Source organism: Narcine bancroftii, chromosome 3, assembly GCF_036971445.1.
Source record: "Narcine bancroftii isolate sNarBan1 chromosome 3, sNarBan1.hap1, whole genome shotgun sequence".
Taxonomy (NCBI): domain Eukaryota; kingdom Metazoa; phylum Chordata; class Chondrichthyes; order Torpediniformes; family Narcinidae; genus Narcine; species Narcine bancroftii.
Window position 1 is genome coordinate 332,718,372 of NC_091471.1, and position 22,482 is coordinate 332,740,853.

Here is a 22,482-nt window from a genome sequence, read left to right on the forward strand (position 1 = left end):
CCCCTCTGCCTCTGAATGATCAGGAGTTCATTCAATTCTAGCTCAATTCCTTCCTTTCTTTCTTATTCAATGTTTTTTATTAATTATATTATAGGTAAATGATACTTTTTTTTAAAATTTTTTATTTTTCACACCATAAACCACACTGACCAAGATACATACATTTTCCTTTTCAAATATATACAATGCCATTTTCTCCCCCCCCTCCCCCCTCCCATCCCACCCTCCTTACCTCCCCTCCCCCATTCATTTAAAGTACAAAATCTAAGACATATTAAACCAGTCAAACAATGTTGTCATTCAATAAAAATAAACAAGAAATTCCACTGAGTCAATTCTTTTCATTTCCTTCTCCTTTCGTTAATTTAGGTGGTAGATGTCCCCAGTAGGTTTTCTCTATTGTGTTTCATGTATGGCTCCCATATTTGTTCAAATATTTCAATATTATTTCTTAAATTATATGTTATTTTTTCTAATGGAATACATTTATTCATTTCTACATACCATTGTTGTATTCTCAAATTATCTTCCAATTTCCAGGTTGACATAATACATTTCTTTGCTACGGCTAGAGCTATCTTAACAAATCTTTTTTGTGCACCATCCAAATCAATTCCAAATTCTTTGTTTTTTATGTTACTTAGGAGGAAGATTTCTGGGTTTTTTGGTATATTGTTTTCTGTAATTTTATTAATATTTGGTTTAGATCTTCCCAAAATTTTTCTACTTTCTCACATGTCCAGATTGCATGAATTGTTGTTCCCATTTCTTTTTTACAACGAAAACATCTGTCAGATACTGTTGGGTCCCATTTATTTAACTTTTGAGGTGTAATGTATAGCCTGTGTATCGAGTTATATTGCATCATACGTAACCTCGTATTTATTGTATTTCTCATCGTTCCAGAGCATAACTTCTCCCATGTTTCCTTCTTTATCTTTATATTTAAATCTTGTTCCCATTTTTGTTTAGTTTTACCATTTGTTTCCTCATTCTCCTTTTCTTGCAGTTTAATATACATATTTGTTATAAATCTTTTGATTATCATTGTATCTGTAATCACATATTCAAAGTTACTTCCCTCTGGTAACCTCAGACTACTTCCTAATTTGTCCTTCAAGTAGGATCTCAATTGGTAATATGCCAACACTGTATCTTGAGTTATATTGTATTTATCCTTCATTTGTTCAAAGGATAATAATCTATTTCCTGAAAAACAATTTTCTATTCTTTTGATCCCTTTTTTCTCCCATTCTCTAAAGGAAAGGTTATCTATTGTAAAAGGGAGTAACTGATTTTGCGTCATTATTAGTTTTGGTAATTGGTAATTTGTTTTATTCCTTTCTACATGAATCTTCTTCCAAATATTGAGCAGATTATGTAATACTGGAGAACTCCTACGTTGTACCAATTTTTCATCCCATTTATATAATATGTGTTCAGGTATCTTTTCCCCTATTTTATCTAGTTCTAATCTAGTCCAATGTGGCTTTTCCCTAGTTTGATAAAAATCTGATAGGTATCTTAATTGTGCGGCTCTATAATAATTTTTAAAGTTTGGCAGTTGTAAGCCTCCTTGTTTAAACCATTCTGTTAATTTATCTAGTGCTATCCTCGGTTTCCCCCCTCTCCATAAAAATTTCCTTATTATTTTCCTTGAAGAATTTCTCTGTCAAGTGTATTGGCAATGCCTGAAATAGGTATAGTATCCTTGGGAAAATGTTCATTTTAATACAGTTTATCCTTCCTATTAGTGTTAGTGGTAAATCTTTCCAATGCTCTAAATCGCCCTGTAATTTTTTCATTAGTGGATAATAATTGAGTTTATATAGATGGCCGAGATTTTTATTTATTTGTATACCTAGGTATCTTATTGCTTGCATTTGCCATCTGAATGGTGATTCCTTCTTAAATTTTGAGAAATCCGCATTATCCATTGTCATTGCTTCACTTTTATTTACGTTAATCTTGTAACCCGACACTTCTCCATATTCCTTCAATTTCTTATATAATTCTTTTATTGATATTTCTGGTTCTGTTAAGTATACTATAACATCGTCCGCAAATAGACTGATTTTATATTCCTCATCTTTTATTTTTATCCCTTTTATATTATTTTCTGTTCTTATCAATTCTGCTAGTGGTAGGTAAATGATACATGAGGATATAATCAAAAAGGGAAAAGATATGACATGACATAATATATTTGTTAATTGTGGTGTAATACAATATGTTCTCATTTCCTCAAACTGAAATCTTGAAAAAAAAAACATTATATAAAACCCCCACCTAATCTTTAAAAAAAAGACTGGGCAGCCTATCCTGAGAATTTATCAATAAAAATTAATCATCTGGTCTTCAACAAATAAAATATAGTCCGGAAGGGAAAGTAATTATACCAACTAAGTCATGTGGAAAAGTGTCACCAAGTCTCTTGAAATTTAACAGAAGTATCAAATATACGACTTCCAAATTTCTCCACTCAAACATGCACAATTTGAGAGAACCACTGCATCAAAGTAGGTGGATTAGAATCTTTCCATTTAAATAAAATAGCTCTTCTAGCCAACAGGGTAGAAAAGGCTACGATGACCAATGCGTGGAAGTGGGAACTCGCCCCCCCCCACTTCTGGAAGTATAATTATAAAAAGAGCAGTTGATGGGTTAAATTGTAAACGATATCCAGTAAAGCTGACAAAGTCTTAAAAATATCTATCCAATACCTCTCCAATTCTTTAACTCAGCTTGTTAGGAGCTGCAGCTGGATGCACCTCACAGGTGTAGTCGTCAGGGATACTGCTGGCTTCCCTGTCAACACACATTCTGCAAGGGGCGCATTCCCCTGCCTTAGCTGCCATTTCCACTATGACTGGAGGAATGAAATATACAGCTAAAACCTGCCCTTATCTGCGTCTACCTGCGGAATCCTTTTTGTTCTTTGAATAGGGTGGCCCCCTCTTACTTCTACTATCCCTCGCCTCTTAACTATATTTACACATGTGCCAATCTCCAAAATAAAACTTAGGAGGAAACTATAAAAATTGAAGGTTGAGGTAGGGAAGGCTTTTTTTCAGTTGGAATATATAGGCCGGTACAACATCAAGGGCCGAAGGGCCTGTACTGTGCTTTAGTGTTTTGTAATTCTATGAAACCTGTAGCAGAGATACTAATTCAAAGAATCCAGCAACCCATTGGCCCTGCATTAGCTCTTTAAAGGAATTCTTTAAAGTTGCCCAGTGCCTGAAAGACCTGCCCCTCTAGTACTGTACCCTAGTGTTACAGTGACAGATCTGTCCCCACCAGTACTGTACCTCAGTGTTATACCGTGACAGACTTGTCCACACCAGTACTGTACCCTGTAACAGGGACAGATCTGTCCCCACCAGTACTGTACCTCAGTCTTATACCGTGACAGACTTGTCCACACCAGTACTGTACCCTGTTGCAGGGACAGATCCATCCTCACTAGTACCATACCAATTATAGAGTGAAAGACCCATCCCCATCATACAGTGACAGATCTGACATACCTGTACAATACATACATCTAGAATTGGTCAGAATTCAACACAGTGATCCCTGGTTTCTGAGTCAATGGCTGGAATTGGGATGGTGGATGTGGACAGCATTGGGAGGATTGCCAAAGTAAACCTCAACCTGATATCCGCAGCCACATCCTCCACAGCAGTCCTCCCAGTTCTCTGATAGACCCAACAGATTACATCACACCATTAATTTTTAAGAGATCGGATTGGTCCTGAGGATTCCCAAAAATTGATGCCAAGTCTATTACCAGAATGATTGGTGTGGCCAAAAGGGCAGAAGTAGAATTCGCAAGTTTGGCAGATTCATCCTATAGGCTGGCTGTGCCCATGGATTGTGGCTCATGTGTTAGACACCAAAGCCAGCATGGCATTCAGGGAAGTAAAAGTCATTTGCAATTCTCCCAAAAATCAAGCAATTTCACAATTCTGAGAGATTTTTTTTGGTAAAAAGGTTTCAGATTCTCGAGTTTTACTGAAGGAAATGAAAATGACGACGGAGACAAACAGGGGAGTGCAGATGCTGAAATCTGGAGAAGAACACATTCTGCTGGAGGAGCTCAGTGGGTGAAGCAACATTAGTGGGAGAAAAAGATTTATCAATATTGAGCCGGGACCCTTGATCAACCCTTCATTAAAGTTACGATGTACTTTTAAACCCAACATCTCCTCTGTTAACTCTCCTCTACCCATCCATCAACTGCTAGTTCACACCATTCATAAACTTCACTTTTATAAATCTTGCATGTCTTATAAATCTTTTCATTCATCCCAAAAAGTGGCACAGTTGGCGTAGCATCTAGTGCAACACCTTTACAGTGCCAGCAATGAGTTCTGGGGTTTGAATCCCACGCTGTCTGTAAGGAGCTTATACCTTCTCCTCCTGTCTGCGTGGGTTTTCCCTGGAGCTCCCACTGTTCAAAATTTAAATTTAAAGCTCATATTACCTCAAACCTAAATCTTGATCTATTTCTGAAATGTTTCATCCAACCCCATAAACCCTTCACTTTACAAGCAACCCAACCATTCCATAAACCCCTTACCTTACCAATTCCTCTCTGATTTTAATCTTTTTTGTTATTCTTGTAGTCGCACTAGGCATGCAGAGTTGAAACAAGTGACTTTAATAGAACTCTCGCACGTGCTTAAATCCCTCGGAACCTGATGACGCTTGCGACTCTTGGGACTTATATGACGTCAGCCGCCAAGCTGTGGGCTTGCCCTGCACTCTGAGGTCTCACAGTTAGATCTGCCACGGACTTGCCCGCAACTCCATGAGCCGGTTTGCCTGTTGCGTGGGCAAGCCACCACATTCTATAGAACCATTTTATACTCATTCAGCACAGAAACCAGTCTTTCAGCTGACTACGTTTGCATTAACCATTAAAAATCATTTGAAATAATTCTAGATTAATTCTATTTTATTTTTCTCACATTCCCATCAACTCCTCCCACATTTTACACACTAGAAGTAATTAACCTCCCAACCCTCACATCTTTGGCATGAAGGAGGATACTGGGCATTCATACACACAGGAAGAACATGCAAATTCCACACAAACAGCATCTAAGCCAGGATTATATCTGGGTCGCTGGCAGAAATTCTACTGGCCTCTTAAATATTTCAAAATTAATTTTTAAAATTTAGACATCCAGCGCGGTAACAGGCCATTTCGGGCCAGGGGCCCATGCTGCCCGATTAAACCCAATTAACCTATAATCCCCGGTAAGTTTTGAACAGTGGAAGGAAACCAGAGCTCCTGGGGAAAACCCACATAGACGCGGGGAGAACTTTACAGTCAGCACATGATTAGAACTCTGGTCCCGATCGCTGGCACTGTAACAGTGTGGCACTAACCATTACTTGGAATTCTTTTGCGACTCTATAGAAACCCTTGTTGCCCCATAAGAGAACAGAAACCCCAACCTGAAGAGGTCGAAACAGAGAAAAGCCAGAATCTGACAAGATCACATACCTGCAAAACATTCATTGGCCAGGACAGAGCTCTCAGGATCATACCACTAAATCAAAAAAGGGAAAGGAGAGGTTAACATCTGAATAGTACAGATCAGTGACTCAGAGACCAATCTCTTAGTATTTCTGAATGCACTTTTCTGGATCTGCCCATTTTTAAAAAAAAATTAATTAAGGATTTTCAATCAACATAAAATTACAAAACAAACAACAAAGAAACATCACAGATAGATACAATACCAGAACCAAACTACATGTTGATATATAAAGGAAGAATCAACACATGATCAAATTCTGCACTACTGTTTATAAATACAAAATTACACACCGTGTCGATCCTTCAAAGTAGGAAATAGAAAAATGAAAAGTCCCCCCTCCCCACCATGAAAGGAAAAAAAGAAAAAGGTAATTCTCCCATAATCCTTTACCAATGAGGTCTATTTAAAAGTCTGATAACAGAAGAAATCACCCTGGAAGTACAGGGGTGAAGAAAACATGTGACCTTTGATATCTTGGTTGCTTTCCCAAGGCAGCGAGAGCTAAAGCCAGTTGATGCAGGAGAGACTGCTTTACATGATGGCTAGTGCTGAGGTTGCCCTATAGTTATACATGCAATCAAAACTGGATTTTTATTACCTCCTCCAATTGTATTTTACTGGACTGTCTACAGTCCTGTGCCCCTGCTCTGAAAATATAGGAGCTATCAGTCCCAGCCTTCAGTATGGAATGTCTTAGGGACATTTATTCACATGACATCAGTTATTCCTCACACTAATAACAATCCCCTTCAAGTCATCACAATCCAGGTTGCCATCCTGGACCAGGCCTATCTGCTTGCATTTGGTCCATATCCTTCAGAGTTCCTCCAATCCATAAATCTGTCCAAATGTCTTTTGAATGTTGTTATTGTGTCTGCTTCTATGGCTTCCTCTGGCAGGTCATTCCAGATATAGACGACCCTCTGAGTGAAAACAGAGACCCTCATGTCCCACCTTAAATCTCTCCCCTCCAACCTTAAGCCCATGCCTTCTAGAACCATCTTCCCTGGGAATAATTCATGCCTCTAATGACTTTATAAACCTCCAGAAGATCACCCCTCGGCCTCCTATGCTCCAGGGAATAAAGTCCAAGCTGCCCACCAGTTGCAGCAATATTCTGGTGAATCACCTCTGCACCCTTCTAATTAATGTCCTCCCTATAGCCAGGCAGTCCGAACTGCACCCAGTACTCCAAGTGTGGTCTCATCTACTCCTTGACCAGCTAAATCATGAGGTCTCAACCTTTGCACCTCTGTATCCTGCCCAATGAAAGCCAGGATGCCAAGTGGTTTCTTCACAACCCCGAAAGTGCCACTTTCGGGGTACTCTGTACCTGTACATTTCTTGGTTCTAAAACATTCCCCAAGTGCCCACCATTCACCATGCAAGTCCTGTCCTGGTTTGGCTTGCCAAATTGCAACACTTCACAGACGAAAAAAAAACAGGGAAGTTGCTTCCACTGGCAGGTGAGGATAAAATTAGGGGAGATGGTCTCAAGATTCAGAGAAGAAGATTTAAAATTAATACAAAGAGAAATTGCTTCTCCCAAAGAATAGCAAATCTGTGGAATTTTCTACCCAAGCCAGCAGTAGAACCAGCCCCTTTAACTATGTTTAAGAAACAGATAGATTTTTGAAGAATAGGGGAATTAAAAATTTTGGGGGACAAACAAGTAAGTGGAGATGAGCCAATGGTCAGTTCAGCCATGATCTTGTTGAATGGTGGAGCAGGCTCGACGGACCAGATGGCCAATTCCTGCTCCCATTTCTAATGGATGTTCTTATTTGTTTCATTGCCAAAATTAGGAACTGGAACAAAGTTCCACTGATAAAAGAATGGATGATGGAGTGGGATAGAGGGATCTGTGAAAGCAAATTAAAGGAAGAAGCATGAAAGGAGTGGAGTAATATCCAAGGAATAAACAGACATGATAGGTAGGGGTTGTGTGGTGTCCAAATATTGGCAAAAGAGGAGTTTCTTTTGTCATAAAACAATTTAGAAATACATGCAGATACCTCTTGGAGTTTTGGACAGTGGAGAAAATGGTGTACTGTAACTGCCATGATTTTCTGATGCATTGCCTGACGGATATAATGTCGCCCTCGGCCTTGTGCTGTCAGTGTCTTTTTGCAGGCACTGGTTTTCATCAAGGCTACAGAGAGCTGAGTCAATCTGGGAAAAGAAGAAAGGAACAGTCAATTAATCACTGTTTTAATTGACAAATACTAATCCAATTCAGGCCAGGTGTGTGGTTAAACTGCAACGTTCCACAGGGAGTTTTCCCACAAATGAAACCCTGACATCCGCCTCCCTCTGACAGGCATTTACTATTTGTATGGCTAGCACACATTAAAATTCAGCCCAGAAAATGAAGGCTTCTTTATTTCAGTTTGAGTATCATTAACAACAAATTAAATGTTACATTTTGTCAAAATGTAACCCAGCACAACAATCACAAATGGAGAGCAATTTCTTCAGGATCATTGTCATTTTAATGGATTAATCAGGTTAATCATGTTCCTCCTCCAATTCTCTCTCTCTATTCGGACCTAAAAGTGAATTCAACCATCATAATTAAGGAGCTGCTTAGTTCTGCACTCAGATCGAGGTCGCTTTTGATAGAGCGTCAGCAGCAATTTGCTATGTAAATAAAATTTAAAATCTAGTTGTATATACCAACCAGCTGGAAAGACTTCAAGATGCCAACCCACAAAAAGTCACTGTAAATGTGTGGAAAAGAAAAAGTGTATATCATGGCTATTGTGATTTATGGTGTGAAAAATAAAAAATTTAATAAAAAAAAAAAAAAAAGATGCCAACCCACAGAAAATTATGGTCCAATAAAAGAAACGATAGCTCAGGAGTGAAGTCACCAAATAACAAATCTTAGGTGCAAATTCCAATCCTGTTCTGGTAAATTGAACAAGCAAGGAAGTTAACAGTAGTTCTCAGCTTTTCCCTCTTCTGCCCTCCCACCCATCCCAACCGTGACCTCTTATCTGTGGGCACGTGCTCTTCCCCCTGCCCATCCTCCACCACCACTTTATTCAGGCACCTGTCTGCTTTTCACTCCTACCTTGATGAAGGGCTCATGCCTGAAACGTTTGTTACTATCTTTATTTTTGCTACAAAAGAACGCTACGCGATTTGCTGAGTTTCTCTGGCATTTTGTGTTTTATTAATAGTCTTGTTTGTGGTCGTGAAGCAGATAGTGGTAAAGCCCATGCAGTTTAGTTCTTATAAGGAAAGGAATCTGTTGCTCTATTCCAATATGCTCAAATTTTAACTGCCTTTGAGATGGCCCAGCAAGCCATTCAGTTGTATTCAACCTTGATGCTGAATCACAAACCAGACAGACCATCCTGCCAGATTTGAATATGACAAAGTCACATCCTAATTCAATTAACCTAATTTCACTCTACAAACCTTTGGGGTTGGCTCAAGTCATCTCATAGGCTAGTCATGCAACAGTCTGTCATTTGGTATTCACAGCTAGCTAGGCATCTGCCAACACTGACTAGCCTCTATAGAGGCATACAGTAGTAAAACTGACCACACCACATCTGTGCAAGTCATTATGTACACAAATATATAGCATATTGCAAACCCATCTTCCAGCACTTGGCTCATAGCTTTTCATGCCATGGTGATACAAGTGCTCAACCAAATGCTTCTAAAAATGTTAGGTTGGTACCTAGCTTCCCCCGCCCTTTCAGGTTTCAACCACCTTCTGGAAATTCTTCCTCAATCCCCTTTACATCTACTACTTTAAATTGTACCATCAGGTTATAGATACCTTTGCAAAGGGGAACATTTCTCTCTATATATCTCAACTTTGTCTCATAATTTCACTATTTCTTTTTCTACAAATGCCGCCTGACTTAACAAGAAATGGCCGCATTTTGTTTTGAGACTCTGATTGGGCAGTATGACGCACTGTGGACATCAGCAGCAGGACTATCTTTTATCATGTTACCAATATGTTTCATGATTATAGTCAGAAAATCAGACCCGAGTTAAATGAAAAATGCACAAGGACATACCAGGAACAAGCATACCTGGAAAAATGGGAAAATTGGCCACATACATGCTAACCAAAAGCAATCCCATGGTAACAAATCAGAGCAAAGCATTACCACCACTTCTAATAACTAGTGGATAATTAAGTTGATAAACAAACCGAAGCTAGATGGACTCAGCAGGGCTGGCAGCATCTATGGAGAGAAATGGACAGACAATGTCAGGACCTTTTTTTCTCCAAGCTATTTTGGAAGGGATTCCAGGTTAGCCCCATCCTCAATGTTGGGGGAGTTCAACACAAGGCTCCAACATAAGCAGTCATGTTCAGCACAGACTAATGAACAAATGTTCAGTTTCAACATAGAATCAAGTTGAACCCATCCATGATAGAGGCCAGTTCACATGATATAAAGCAGCAGCTAAAAGAATCAGATACAGCAAAGGCCGTCAGACCAGATAACACCATGGTTCAAGTACAGATTTGGCAGTCTCAAGCAAGCTCCTCCAGATAGGCAATTACCCAGAACTCCCCAGAAAGAGTAGGAGAAATCCAACCCAGAAAATTACCACCCAAATCAGACAAATCGAAATCTGTAGCAAATTGATGAATGGTCTCATTAACAGTATGCTAAAAAAAGGCACAAGGCACTTGTTCACCGATATCGAATCTGGGTTTCACAAAGGCAATTCAGTTGCAGAACACAGCCTAATCCAAAAAAATGAACAAAAGAGCTGAGGTGAAAGTGGTTGTCCTGGACACGAAGGTAGCATCAAGGAACCTTGGTAAATAATAGCAAAAGGGAATGTATTTCATTTGCTCAAAAGGAAGAAAACTACAATGGTTGGAGATCAAACATTCAGGCCAGCGACTTGATGAAGGGTTTGGACCCAAATATCAGAAATTCCTACACACACCCCTCCCCTAACAGATGCTACTCGACCTGCGGAGTCCTCCAGCAGATTACCTTTTTTTCCCTACCCACATAATGGTGGAAGATCTTACTGGGTCTGTGAGCATGTTTGGAGGGAAAGAGATGGTCCAACGTTTTGGGTCAAGGGCCTGCAGTGGAACTAAGAGTGTAAATTTACTTATTTAAATTTAGATATTCAGGCCCTTTTGGTCCATGAGCCCTTGCCGCCAAATTACACACAATTGACCTATAACCCACTGTATGTTTTGAATGGTGGGAAGAAACTGGGGTACGCCCACTCAGACAAAGGGAGAACATACAAACTCCTTACAGACAGTGCAGGATTCGAACCCCGGTCCCAATTACTGGCGCTGTAACACTGTTGCACTAACCATGCCACCACAGAGTTAACTAATAGAAAGAGGCGGGGGAAAGGAAATGGAAGGTGATAAAGGATGTGTGGTTGTAGTGTTGAGTCTTAGTAAGAACCTAGTTGAAGAGTGGGAAATTAATACAAACTACAGAGGTAGTAGTGGGATAGGATATCACAGAGCACCCACAAAAAGAGGAAAACCTTCACAGTGGGCATATATTGAAGAGACGAGTGAGACATGGTTATCATTTTCTGCCTACTCCACTTGGGGAATAGGGACTAGACGGAGGCTTTGAGGTTGTTGGCAGGCACAATAACCTATGGGACACACATACAGATAGTGGATCAGATTGAGTGGCCATGGTTCATCTAAAATTATAGTGCCCATACACAGGTGAAGCTCGCAAGCACAACACACAAGGGTGGAAATGGAGAAATTAGTTTAGCGATTGTCAAAGTGTTGCCTATGCCAAGTTCAGCTCCGTAAGACATACGATAACAGTTGTGGATAAATAAAAACAAAAGCAGAAACAACTCTGCATTAGTGAATCAAGTTTCCATTTGGAATAGATCATACTTTCTAATCCTGTTCATCATTCTAGGCACAGAAAGCTTACACACTAACAAGCCTGATCATCTTCATCTACAAGTAATTGAAAAATCACCCTCAGGAACAAATGGTTCTAAATGCAAGTTCTTTCACTGACTCTTGTAGAAATGTGGTGTGCAATGTAGATGGAGCTTTACAGAAAGTCAAAGTTCATCTCGAGACCTCAGATATTTTTTTCCCCTCAAGCCTTCTGCAGTCACAATGCTTGCTAAAATTCTCAAAGCCATTTAGAGTTTATGTCAGAGTTCAATGACCAAATGTACCATAGTCAAATGAAGTAGCAGCAACAAATGCAATAGCAACATCTCCGAGGATCTGTCCTGGAGCCCCCACTTCGATGCAATCACAAAGAAGGCTCGCCAGCGGGTATACTTTGTGAGGTGCCTGAGGAGATTCGGTACGTCACCGAAGAGTCTCAAACTTCTACAGATGTACCATGAAAGCATTCTGGCTGGTGGCATCAGTGCCTGGTATGGAGGCACTAACTCTCAGGACAAGAATAAATTCCAGAGGGTTGTTAACTTGGCCTACAGGCACCAGACTTCACTCCATCAAGGACATCTACACGAGGTGGTATGTTAAAAAAGCAGCCTCTATCCTCAAAGAGGTACACCACCCAGGACACGCCCACTTCACTCTACTACCATCTGGAAAAAGGTACAGGAACCTAAAGACAAGCAGTCAGCGGCACAAGGACAGCTTCTTCCCCGGTGCCATCAGATTCCTGAATAGTCAATGAACCACAGACACGGCTTGACTTTTCATGCAGTATTATTGTTAATATTTTTATAGTGATGTTGTAAGATGGTTATAATGTGACTGTTTGCTCTATGATTGCTGCTGCAAGACAACAAACTTCATGACAATATAATCTTATTCTGATTGGTCAAAAGGAAATAGTCACAAGCCAAATGAATGAGTGGAGGAATGGGTCCAATTGGGCAGGTCTTTCAAAGAGCTGACGTTCATGATAGGACTAATGGCCTCATCGCCAGAGTGAGATTTAATGAAATTGATGAAAATGCATTACCCCTGACAGTGATCTTGTTGTGGAAGTTGCTCTATCCAATGCCAGTAGTCTCTTCTCCTCAGCCCCAGGACTGGCTCTATAACAAGACAACCATACAACAGTTAAATCCTTCTTATTTACCTGGATTCCTTTTCTTAATGCACTAGAACTCCTAACCTATTTTCCCATACATTGCAATATCTTCATCATTCATTCTGCCCAATCTCTGGAACAAATTGGTAGAATAACATCTAATCACAACAGGAACAAGAAATTGGGTAACTAAATTGGGATATACAGAACATCTTCAGGTTGAAAATTTATAACCAGTGAGATACCAGAGGGATCATCTCAGGGGCTTCAACTATTTACGATTTGTATTAAGGACTTGGATGATGGAATCAAGCCAATTTACTGACTACATAAAAGTAGGAAATCAAAATTAGATCCTGCAAGGAGATCATGAGAGATTAAATGGATGGGCAAAGATTTGTCATAATGGGTAAATAGTGAAGAAATGGGAGCTTACCCACTTTGTCAAGGAAGAACAGAATGGCAGGATATTGTTTCAATGAACAGTGACTTCAGAATGCTGGTAGACTTGAAGCACAAAGTTAACGTGCAAGTCGTCAGGAATGAATGGAATATCAGCCTTATTAAAAGGGGGATGGAGTTGAAAGTAGGACAGTCTTGCTGTTGGTTAAACCACATCTGATATACCACTTTTAGTTTTGGCCAACTTAATTGAGATACATACTTTCATCGAGGCACATTCCTAATTGGAGAACAGATGGAGAAATTAGAGGCAAAGCCAAGATTTAAAATTTTTAAACTTGAATCCACAGCACAGTAACAGTCCCTTCTGGCTCACAACCCCACACCCCTCAATCACACCAATTAACTTACTCTTTTTTTTTATAAAAAGGTTGGGAGTGCACCGGAGCACCCAGAGAAAACCCACGCAGACACAGGGAGAACATACAAACTCCTTACAGATAGCACCGGATTTGAACCTGGGTCGCTGGCCAGTAAGAGATTGCACTAACTGTGCCGCCCATAGTTCTTATCAAATGGTTGGACAGAATTGGGCAATCAGAGATAGTCACAGAAACATTCAGCACTGAAGCAATCCCTTCAGCCCAACAAGACAACACCAACCACTCATGTGCACTCTCCTATTTTATTATCCCTACATTCCCATCATCTCTCCCCAGATTCTACTCACCTACAACTAGGAGCAATTTAAGTTGGCCAATTAATCTACCAACACACATTTTTGGGAAGGTATAATCTGTGACCTTTCTAATGCCATTACAATTGTGTGAGAAGCAATAAATGCCAGCAATGTTTAGATCCTGAAAATGAAGGCAAAACAACTGGTTATCACATTTTCTACAATATCACAATGGACACTTCAAAAATATTCTGGTGTAAAGAGTTTTAAGGCATCCTTAAGTTTTGAAAGACACCAGAAGTGAAAATCCTTTCTTTTCATGGTTCAACCAAACTACCAGGAATTAGGCTTCAAGAATCCAACGAAGGTTGATATGTTCCAAAATAAGAAAATGTGCCAGTACACAGTTACTTACGTCGGATTCCTTTCCGCAAGATAATTTCCAGAATATCACACAAGGAGGCAAGCTGAGGATTACAATCAGTGATGGGGTCTTTGTCTGTCTGGATGTTCAGGATGCATGCTGTAGATAAAACAGACTCCAATTACATTGGTGCAGAAGATTACATTGAAGAATAAAGTCAAATGAGAGAAACAAAATAGGCTGCAGATTGTGGTGAAAACTGGAGGAACTGAGCTGATCTCTTCAGCATCTATAGGAAACAAATAACTATTCCTGATGCTTCGGGTCTTTTAAAAAAATAAATAAATATTTTTATTTTTAAATCAGAAAAGACAGAAGCAGGATACATCAGAAAGTCTCAGAATTCAAACAATGGTGCAGGAATCCAGACCAACAAAAGGTGTTGTGATAAGGGACTGGGTGGAATTTATCATGTCTGTGCAAAAGGAGAAGTCAGGCAATGGAGGGTGGGGGGTAGGATGGGGGTGACATTTAACCAAAGCCAGAGAAGTCAATATTAAAGCCATCCAGTTGGAAGGGTGCCCAGGATGAGATGCTGCCCCTCCAATTTACAGGTGGTCTCAGCCTGGCATTACATGAGATCATGGACAGACATGTCAGCAAGGGAATGGGATGGAAAATTGAAATGAGTGGCCACTGGGAGATCCACGCTATTGCAGCAGACAGAGCCAAGGTGCGTCCAGTTTCTCCGATGTAGAGGAGACCACAACGGGAGCACCCGATGCAGTAGATAACCCCTGCAGATTCACAAGTGAAATGTTGCTTCACTTGGAAGGACTGGTTGGGGCCCTGAATAATGTTGAGGGAAGAGGTGTGGATGCAAGTGGAGCGTCACCTGCAAACACAGGTGTAGGTCCCAAGGGATCATTTGGTAGGGAGGGAGGAGTGGACAAGGAAATCATGGACGGACTGGTCTGAACAGTGAAGGCTAGTACTGAGTTCAGTTGTCAGGTTGCAGTGACTGAGTGGGCGCTTGATGAGCCATCATCCTCCATAAGCTTGAACCAACTGTCTATAACCTCACCCAACACAAAACTTCATGCACAAATTGCTGCCTAATACAGATTCCGACTTTAATATTGCTATGAATCATATTGGTATTTTGATCATCAAATTCCTCACCACTGGACCATCATTGTGCAATCTCTTCAACTTCAAGACGTCTCACACAATGTTGCCCTTCCTGCTTATCCTTCATTGGCTGCCAGGTGCCAACTTCCTATTGTCACTCCTAATCCCTCCCTAAAACTCTGATTTTCTGCTCCACAAGTTGCTCATTGAACAAAGTTCTTTGACCAAGTTCTAGGTCATCACTCCTAATTTTACAGCTTTGTTACTACTCATCAGAAGAAAGAGGTGAAGTGCAGGCTGCCTGAACCATGAGTTTTACTGGGAAAGCATTTGTCAATATAAAAATCAGTGCAGAACTAGGCTAATCTAATTCCTACTGGCTGAACTAGGCTGAAGACATTTGCTAATGAAGACAGATGTGGGCCTGGAGAGTAATTGGGTCTGAAGAATTCTTTAGAAAAAGAGTTTGGCACAGAAGGCTACCATTTGGCCCCTCATGCCTGTGGTGGTGGGGGGGGGGGGTGAGACTGCTCTTTTCTCTATAAACATTGAAACTTTTCCTTCCCACATCTTTCTCCAATTTCTCTTCCACCTTTTCAAGTAGTGCATTCTAGCTAGCAACACCCCAAAGAAAAAAATTATCACCAATTATCTAATGAATTTGGAAAATACAGCAATAATAATGTTGTGTGGTGGCACACATCTCTGTAAGTGAACCGGCATCGTTTGTTCCGCTGCACTGGCAGGGCTGCTGCAGAAGATGGCACCGTCGGGGGCTTCCTCAGTGCCTTGTGGCTTAGGCCACAGCTCGCGTCCTGGGACACGTGATGACATCACTGCTACACGGGGCAGAACTCCCATGGCCTTAAAGAGGCGCGCACGAGATTCAAATAAACAGTTCTACTGGAAACCCCATAGAATTCAGTGGTGTGCTTTCTGTGTTGTAGCAGTCGCTACACTGGTGACCCCACAGAGCCCAGACGTTTTATTGACACACAGACACACAGACAGATGCAAACTTTAAACCATCCAGCCATTTTACAGTCAATACTGGATGTGGAAAGTTGAAATTGCCTACTATTCCAACTTCAGGTTTCCTTCAGCTGCATATCACTCTGCAAATTTGGTCCTCTAATTCTTCCTGACAATGCTTATGGCCTTCAATAAAATTCCATCAATGTGGAAGTTTGTCATGTTTGCATCTGTCTGTTCTTCCAAATATTTGTAAATGCCATCCCTCAGAACACTTTCCATCAACTTATCTACCACAGACGTCAGACTCACAGGTCTATAATTTCCAGGCTTATATTTGGACCCTTTCTTAAACAGCGGAACAACATGAGCCACCCTCCAATCCTCTGGCACTAGCCCTGTGACCAGTGACATCCTAAAGATCTGTTAATGGCCCCACTTTCTGTACACTAGTCTCCCTGAGTGTCCTTGGGAATACTTTGTCCAGACCTGGAGATTTGTCCGCCTTTATCTTTTTTAACACTGCCAACACTACCTCCTCAGTTATCCTTATATGATTCATGACCTCCCTATTATTTTTCTTTCCTTCAACTGGTACAATATTTTTTTTCCCTAGTGAATACTGAGGAAAAGAAATCTTTTAAAATTTCCCCCATCTCCTCCGACTTTTCACATAGCCTACCCTATCTACAAGGGGTCCAATTTTATCCCTCACTAATCTTTTACTTTTAATGTACCTATAGAAACCCTTTGAAGTGACTACTGTAAGAGTGGGACATTAGTGAACAGTGGTGGTGGTGCAAGTGAAGAGGCAAGGCCAAACTTACTGAGGAACAAAAGCATTCAGCCAGAAGGAATAGGCAAGGACAGGTTTTCCCTCTTTTCTTTCCCTCTATTTTATAGTCAGTGGGACTGGCAGACGGTGCAGGGACATGTTCCTGTGTGCATAGTCAGGGAAGCCAACAGTATCCCTGACTTCATCTGTGAGAAATGCATTCAGCTGCAGCTCCTTACAGTGTTAGGGAATTGGAGCTAAAGTTGGATGAACTTCCGACTATTCAGGAGGCTGAAAGTGTGGTGGACAGGCGTTACAGGGAAACAATCATGCCTTGGAGGCAGGTTGAAGGTAGCTGGGTGGCAGTCAGGAGAGAGAAAGGGAACAGCCGCTCAGTATTGGGCAACCTTATGGCCATTCCCCTCAATAACATGTATATCATTTTGGATACTGTTGAGGGGTATGACCTACCAGGGACAAACCACGGTGGTCAGAATTCTCTGGCACACAGTCTGCCCCTGTAGCTGAGAAAGGGAGGAGAAGAGGCGACCTGTAGTGATAGGGAATTCAACAAGAGCTTCTGTGAAGAGATCAGGAATCCTGGAATGTACGTTGCCTCCCAGTGCCAGGTTCCGGAATATCTCAGATTGAGTTCATGGCATTTTCAGAGGAAGAGTGAGCAGCCAGATGTCTTGGTCCATGTAGGGACCAATGAAGTGGGTAAGAAGGGTGATGAGGTGCTGCAAAGGGAGCTCAGGGAGTTTGGTGCAAAATTAAAGGATAGGGACCTCCAGGGTTGTGGTCTCAGGATTGCTACCTGTTCTACGTGGTAGTGAGGTTAGAAATAGAGGGATAATGTAGCTTAACACGTGGTTAAAAAGATGGTGCAGGTAGGAGTCTTCTGATTTCTGGAATCTTTAGGTTCTCTTCCAGGGAAGGTGGCACCTGTATCAGGAAGACAGTTTACATCTGAACTGGAGAGAGAAGGTTTGTTGATGCTGCTCCAGTGGCTTTAAATTAGATTTGCAGGAGGATGGGAACTAGAGTGCCAAAGCAGATAGTGGAGTTAAGACTGCATATAAAGACTGAAGTCAAAGGGCTGTGTGTGGTATTCTCTGGTGTATCTATTTCAATGCAAGGAGTATTGTAGACAAAGCAGATGAGCTTAGAGTGTGGATTGGCAGGTGGAATTATGACATTGTGGCCATGTGTGAAATTTGGTGGCAGGAGAGGCAAGACTGGGAGTTCAATGTTCCAAGCTTTTGTTGTTCCAGCTGTGATAGAGCAGGAGAAGTAGCATTGCTTGCCAGGAAAAATACCATAGCTGTGCTCAGACAACAGACTAGAGGGCTCCTCTACAAAGGCTATATGGGTGGAGCTGAGGGACAGGAAAGGTATGACCACATTGATGGAATTTTATTGAAGGCCATAAGCATTGTCAGGAAGAATTAGAGGACCAAATTTGCAGAGTGATATGCAGCTGAAGGAAACCTGAAGTTGGAATAGTAGGCAATTTCAACTTTCCACATCCAGTATTGACTGTAAAATGGCTGGATGGTTTAAAGTTTGTCATGTTTCTTCAGCATAGTTTCTAAATCAGTATATTGAGGTACCAACTATAGAGTACAATACTGTATCTCCTATCAGAGAACAGGACAGGTGTCAGGCCTAAAAAGGGAACACTTTGGGTCCAGTGATCATTAACCATTAGTTTCAAGATAATATTGGATAAGGATAGATCTGGTTCTCAGATTGAGATTCTAATTTGGAGAAAGGCCAAATTTGAGGAAATGAGATGGAAGAACCCAGCAGTGCCTCTACTTCTTGTGAAGGCTGAGGAAAGTTTATCTCCCTCCCCACTACATTTTAGAGGATGTATTGAGAGCATCTTGCACAACTGCATCACTGCCTGGTTTAGACGCTGTACCTCCTTGGACTGCAAGTCCCTACAGAGGACAGTGAAGTCAGCAGAAAAAAATAATTGGAGGCACTCTTCCTACCGTGAAGGACATCTACAACACTTGAAGCATGCAAAAGGCCATAAACATTGTGAAGGACTCCACATACCCCTCATGTAAACTGTTCACCCTTCTGCCATCTGGTAGGCTGTAATGCAGCACTTAGGCCCTTGTGTCCAGATTGGGCAGCAGTTTTTTCCACCAAGCCATCAGGTTCCTGAATTTCCAGAACATATGTGGATAGCATACCCTGGTCTTTTATACATAGTCCCTGCTCCCCATTTCAGGGCACCATAATGTCTATGTCTTAATATTTTAATGTTTAACTTCTATTCTAACGTATAGAACAGTATGGTCCTGGAGAAATGCCATCTCATCTTTACTGTGCGAGCATGGTAAAAATGATAAATAAAGGTGATGACTGGGGATCAAAGAAGTGTGGATTGAAATAGGTTGTCTTCTGGCAAAGATATGCTCGGTAAATGGAAGGGCTTCAAATGTGAAATTTTGTAAGTACAGAGTTTGTATGTTCCTGTCAGGATTAAAAAATAAACAGGCATAGGAAACTTTGGTTTTCGAGAGATATGTATAGCAGATATAGGCAACAAGAAGCAAATGAGGTGCATGAGGAAAATTTTTAAAAAGTGAGGAAAAACTTGAAATCAGCAGGACTGAACAAAGACACAAGGTTACTCTGGAAAATCCTAAGGGTTTACAAGTATATTAAGAGCAATAAGGGACAAAATTGGTCCCTCTTGAAGATCAGAATGGTTGACTATGCATGGAGCCAGAGAGATGGGGAAAATCTTAAATGGGCCTTTTGCTGTATTTATTCAGAAAACCGCTACAGAGACTAGGGAACTGAGGTAAATAAGCAGTGAGGCCATGGAACCAATACAGATTGAGGAGGAAGAGTTGCTTGCTGACTTAAAGCAAATAAGGGTGGATAACCCCCCCCCCAGGGACTGACAAGATATTCCCTTACACCTTGAGGGAGGGTGGTGTAGTAATTGTAGGAGCCCTGGCAGATATATTTAAAAATCACTTTAGCACAAGTGAGGTGCCAGAGGATTTGAGGGTAGCTCACGTTGTTCTATTATTTAGAGGCACCAAAAAACCAGGAAATTATAGGCCAGTGGCCCTGAAGTCAGTAGTAGGCAAGTTATTGGAAGTTGTTCCAAGAGATCAGATATACAAGTATTTGGATAGTCAGGGTCTGATTATAGATTGTCATCATGGCTTTGTGCAGTGGGAGGTAGTGTTTAACCAATCTTGGAGTTTTTCGAAGAGGTTGCCAGGGAAATTGATGACAAAGGCTGTGGATGTTGTCCACGTGGACTTTAACAAGACCTTGAATAATTGAATAAATCAAACTTTCAATAAAAGTTTAAAATCATAAAAGTTCTCTGAAGTTACATAAACCTTCAGTGAAGATGGGAACAAATATTCAGCCAGCGGAATGTCTTGGTCGTGCTTTGCTTGTGGCAGCTGTTTGAATAAAGTTGTATTTGAACAAAATGGCATCGCCCAGGATGAAGAGCTGGTTGGGGCTGCTCGCTGTTGGGGTGAGTGACTCTCTTAAAGTGTCTCCTTGTCCCTGTTTGGTAAGAGCCTACTTTTATTACTATATTAAGTATATTTGCTTTATCTGTAAACATGAGGGGGGGGGGGGGTAATTATGTTATTGTTAGCCTTTCAGGCAGCTTATTGGAAGGAGAGGAACCTACATGTGCAGCAACGGTTAAATGTTTTCAAAGAATGACTGAAAAATGTAAAATGCTTTAAGGTTTATATATTCATGCAAGTACAGCATAGTACAGTGTATTTTTGTCTTTTAAACTGTTTATTCAATGCAGATATTTTTAGTGAAGCATTGCAAGAGTGATTCTCAAGCAACCAGAAAACTCTCTCATCTAGCATCTACCAATCCCCATAGCTAACAGATACCAGGAGTTTTACTGTATTTTGTTAGTTTGTAGGATGTATTAGAAGAGCCACATTCTGGAGATATGCATCTAGGGTTACTGACTGAAATCAGTGGCCACATTATTCCATTTGTTTACTGGTGACAGAGGAGTGAAGGACAACATTATGGTGCCCTGAAATGGGGGGCAGGGACTATGTATAAAAAGTGCTGTAATTTCTACATGGTCAAACCAAAATGAATACAAATAACCTTAGAATGGAATTTGGAATATCACTTTAATTACAAGTGAATGGTTTGATTATAAATGTAAAATTGTGGAGCACAGGGCCAAATAAAGTCTCAAACATTATAGAGGGCACTATATAATAATTTTAAAAACATTTGGTAGGTGCATAGATAGGATTGGTTAGAAGGACACGGGCCAAATACAGGAAAATGGGACTAATTCAGTTAGGCAATTTGATTGGTACAGAGCAGTTAGTCCAAAGGGCCTGTGACTATTAAGTTATCCACCCATTTTGTAGTTGGAATCTGGAACACACCACCTGAGTGGATGGTGGTAGTAGGTATTGTCCAAACACTTATGTAGATGACTTGGTACTTGTGTGCTGCGTGACAAAGCTGCAATGGGCCCACTTCCTCTTTCCTACGCAGATTCATTTGAATGCATCTGTCAAGGCTTCAGGTTATGCAAAATGGTGGGTGACCAGTGTATAAAGTTCCTAGGGAATCTAAAGTAATTACTAGCGGTAATTTAAAATAAATATTGGCAAGGCTTAGCTTGGGATCTCTTACAATCCCCGAGAAGTAATTCCCTGCAAGTTCAGAAGCATCTGAAATCATCTATTAAACAAGACTGCAATATACAAACATGCTGAAGAAACCCAGCAGGTCACATAGCACGCACAGAAAATCAAGCACAGTATTAGGAGAAAGGGCCCAGGCTGTAATATTGGTTACCCTTTACCTCCTGTGGATGCTGTGTGACCTGCTGAGTTTCCCCAGCATGTTTGTGTATAACATGCATCTTTATATCAGGAATCCCAAAACATAGATTCCATTCAGCTTTCAACTTCCCGTCCCACCTCCATCTCCAAGGGTTCTACCCTCACTGAAGCCTTTGTGATCCACTCTGTTATTACAAAACAATTAAAATCAATGGTAATGAATTCAGACAATCCTGCAACTGCAATGCAAAGGCACCTTCAAAAAATGGTTGCATGCCGAAACAAGCCGTTCTAGTATAAAAACATTATCAGTGTTTAAATTCCAATGCACCAAAGTGCTGGAGAAACTCAGCATGTCATGCAGCATCCATAAAGGCAGTTAAAGGCAGTTGAAGTTTCAGACCCAGGCCCTTCTTCAGGAGTGCTGGGGGAAGAAAAAAAATCAAACACTTGAATATAAGGGGGAGGGGGCGGAAAAGAAAAAAAGGCTAATGGGGGAGGTAATAGGTGGATACAGGTGCAAGGGTAGAAGAGAAAGAAGCTGAGAATTCATAGAGAGGGCAGAGGGCTAAGAAAGAGAACTCCAAGAGCAGAAAGAAGGGGTGGGTTGCTGACAGAAGGGATACAGCAGGAAGGAGGTTAACAGGAATTGGAAAAGTTGATATTGACACTCTCTGGTTGGAGTCTGTTGAGATGGAATAAAAGGTGTTGGTCCTGCAATTTGCAGGTGGCCTCAATGTGGCAGGACACAAAACA

The 22,482-nt window shown here is 40.9% G+C and overlaps 1 protein-coding gene across 1 annotated transcript in view; it reads right to left on the reverse strand.

Moving 5' to 3' along the window:
- Positions 1–22,482, reverse strand: part of LOC138759231 (uncharacterized) — a 92,177-nt gene that overhangs the window by 33,905 nt on the left and 35,790 nt on the right. Inside the window, exons 2-5 of the mRNA XM_069929329.1 lie at positions 14,068–14,175; positions 12,500–12,575; positions 7,571–7,727; positions 5,519–5,564 (exon numbers count right to left, since the gene is read on the reverse strand). Of these exons, the coding sequence (XP_069785430.1) occupies positions 5,519–5,564; positions 7,571–7,727; positions 12,500–12,575; positions 14,068–14,175 (387 nt within the window). The remainder of the gene's footprint in view (positions 1–5,518; positions 5,565–7,570; positions 7,728–12,499; positions 12,576–14,067; positions 14,176–22,482) is intronic.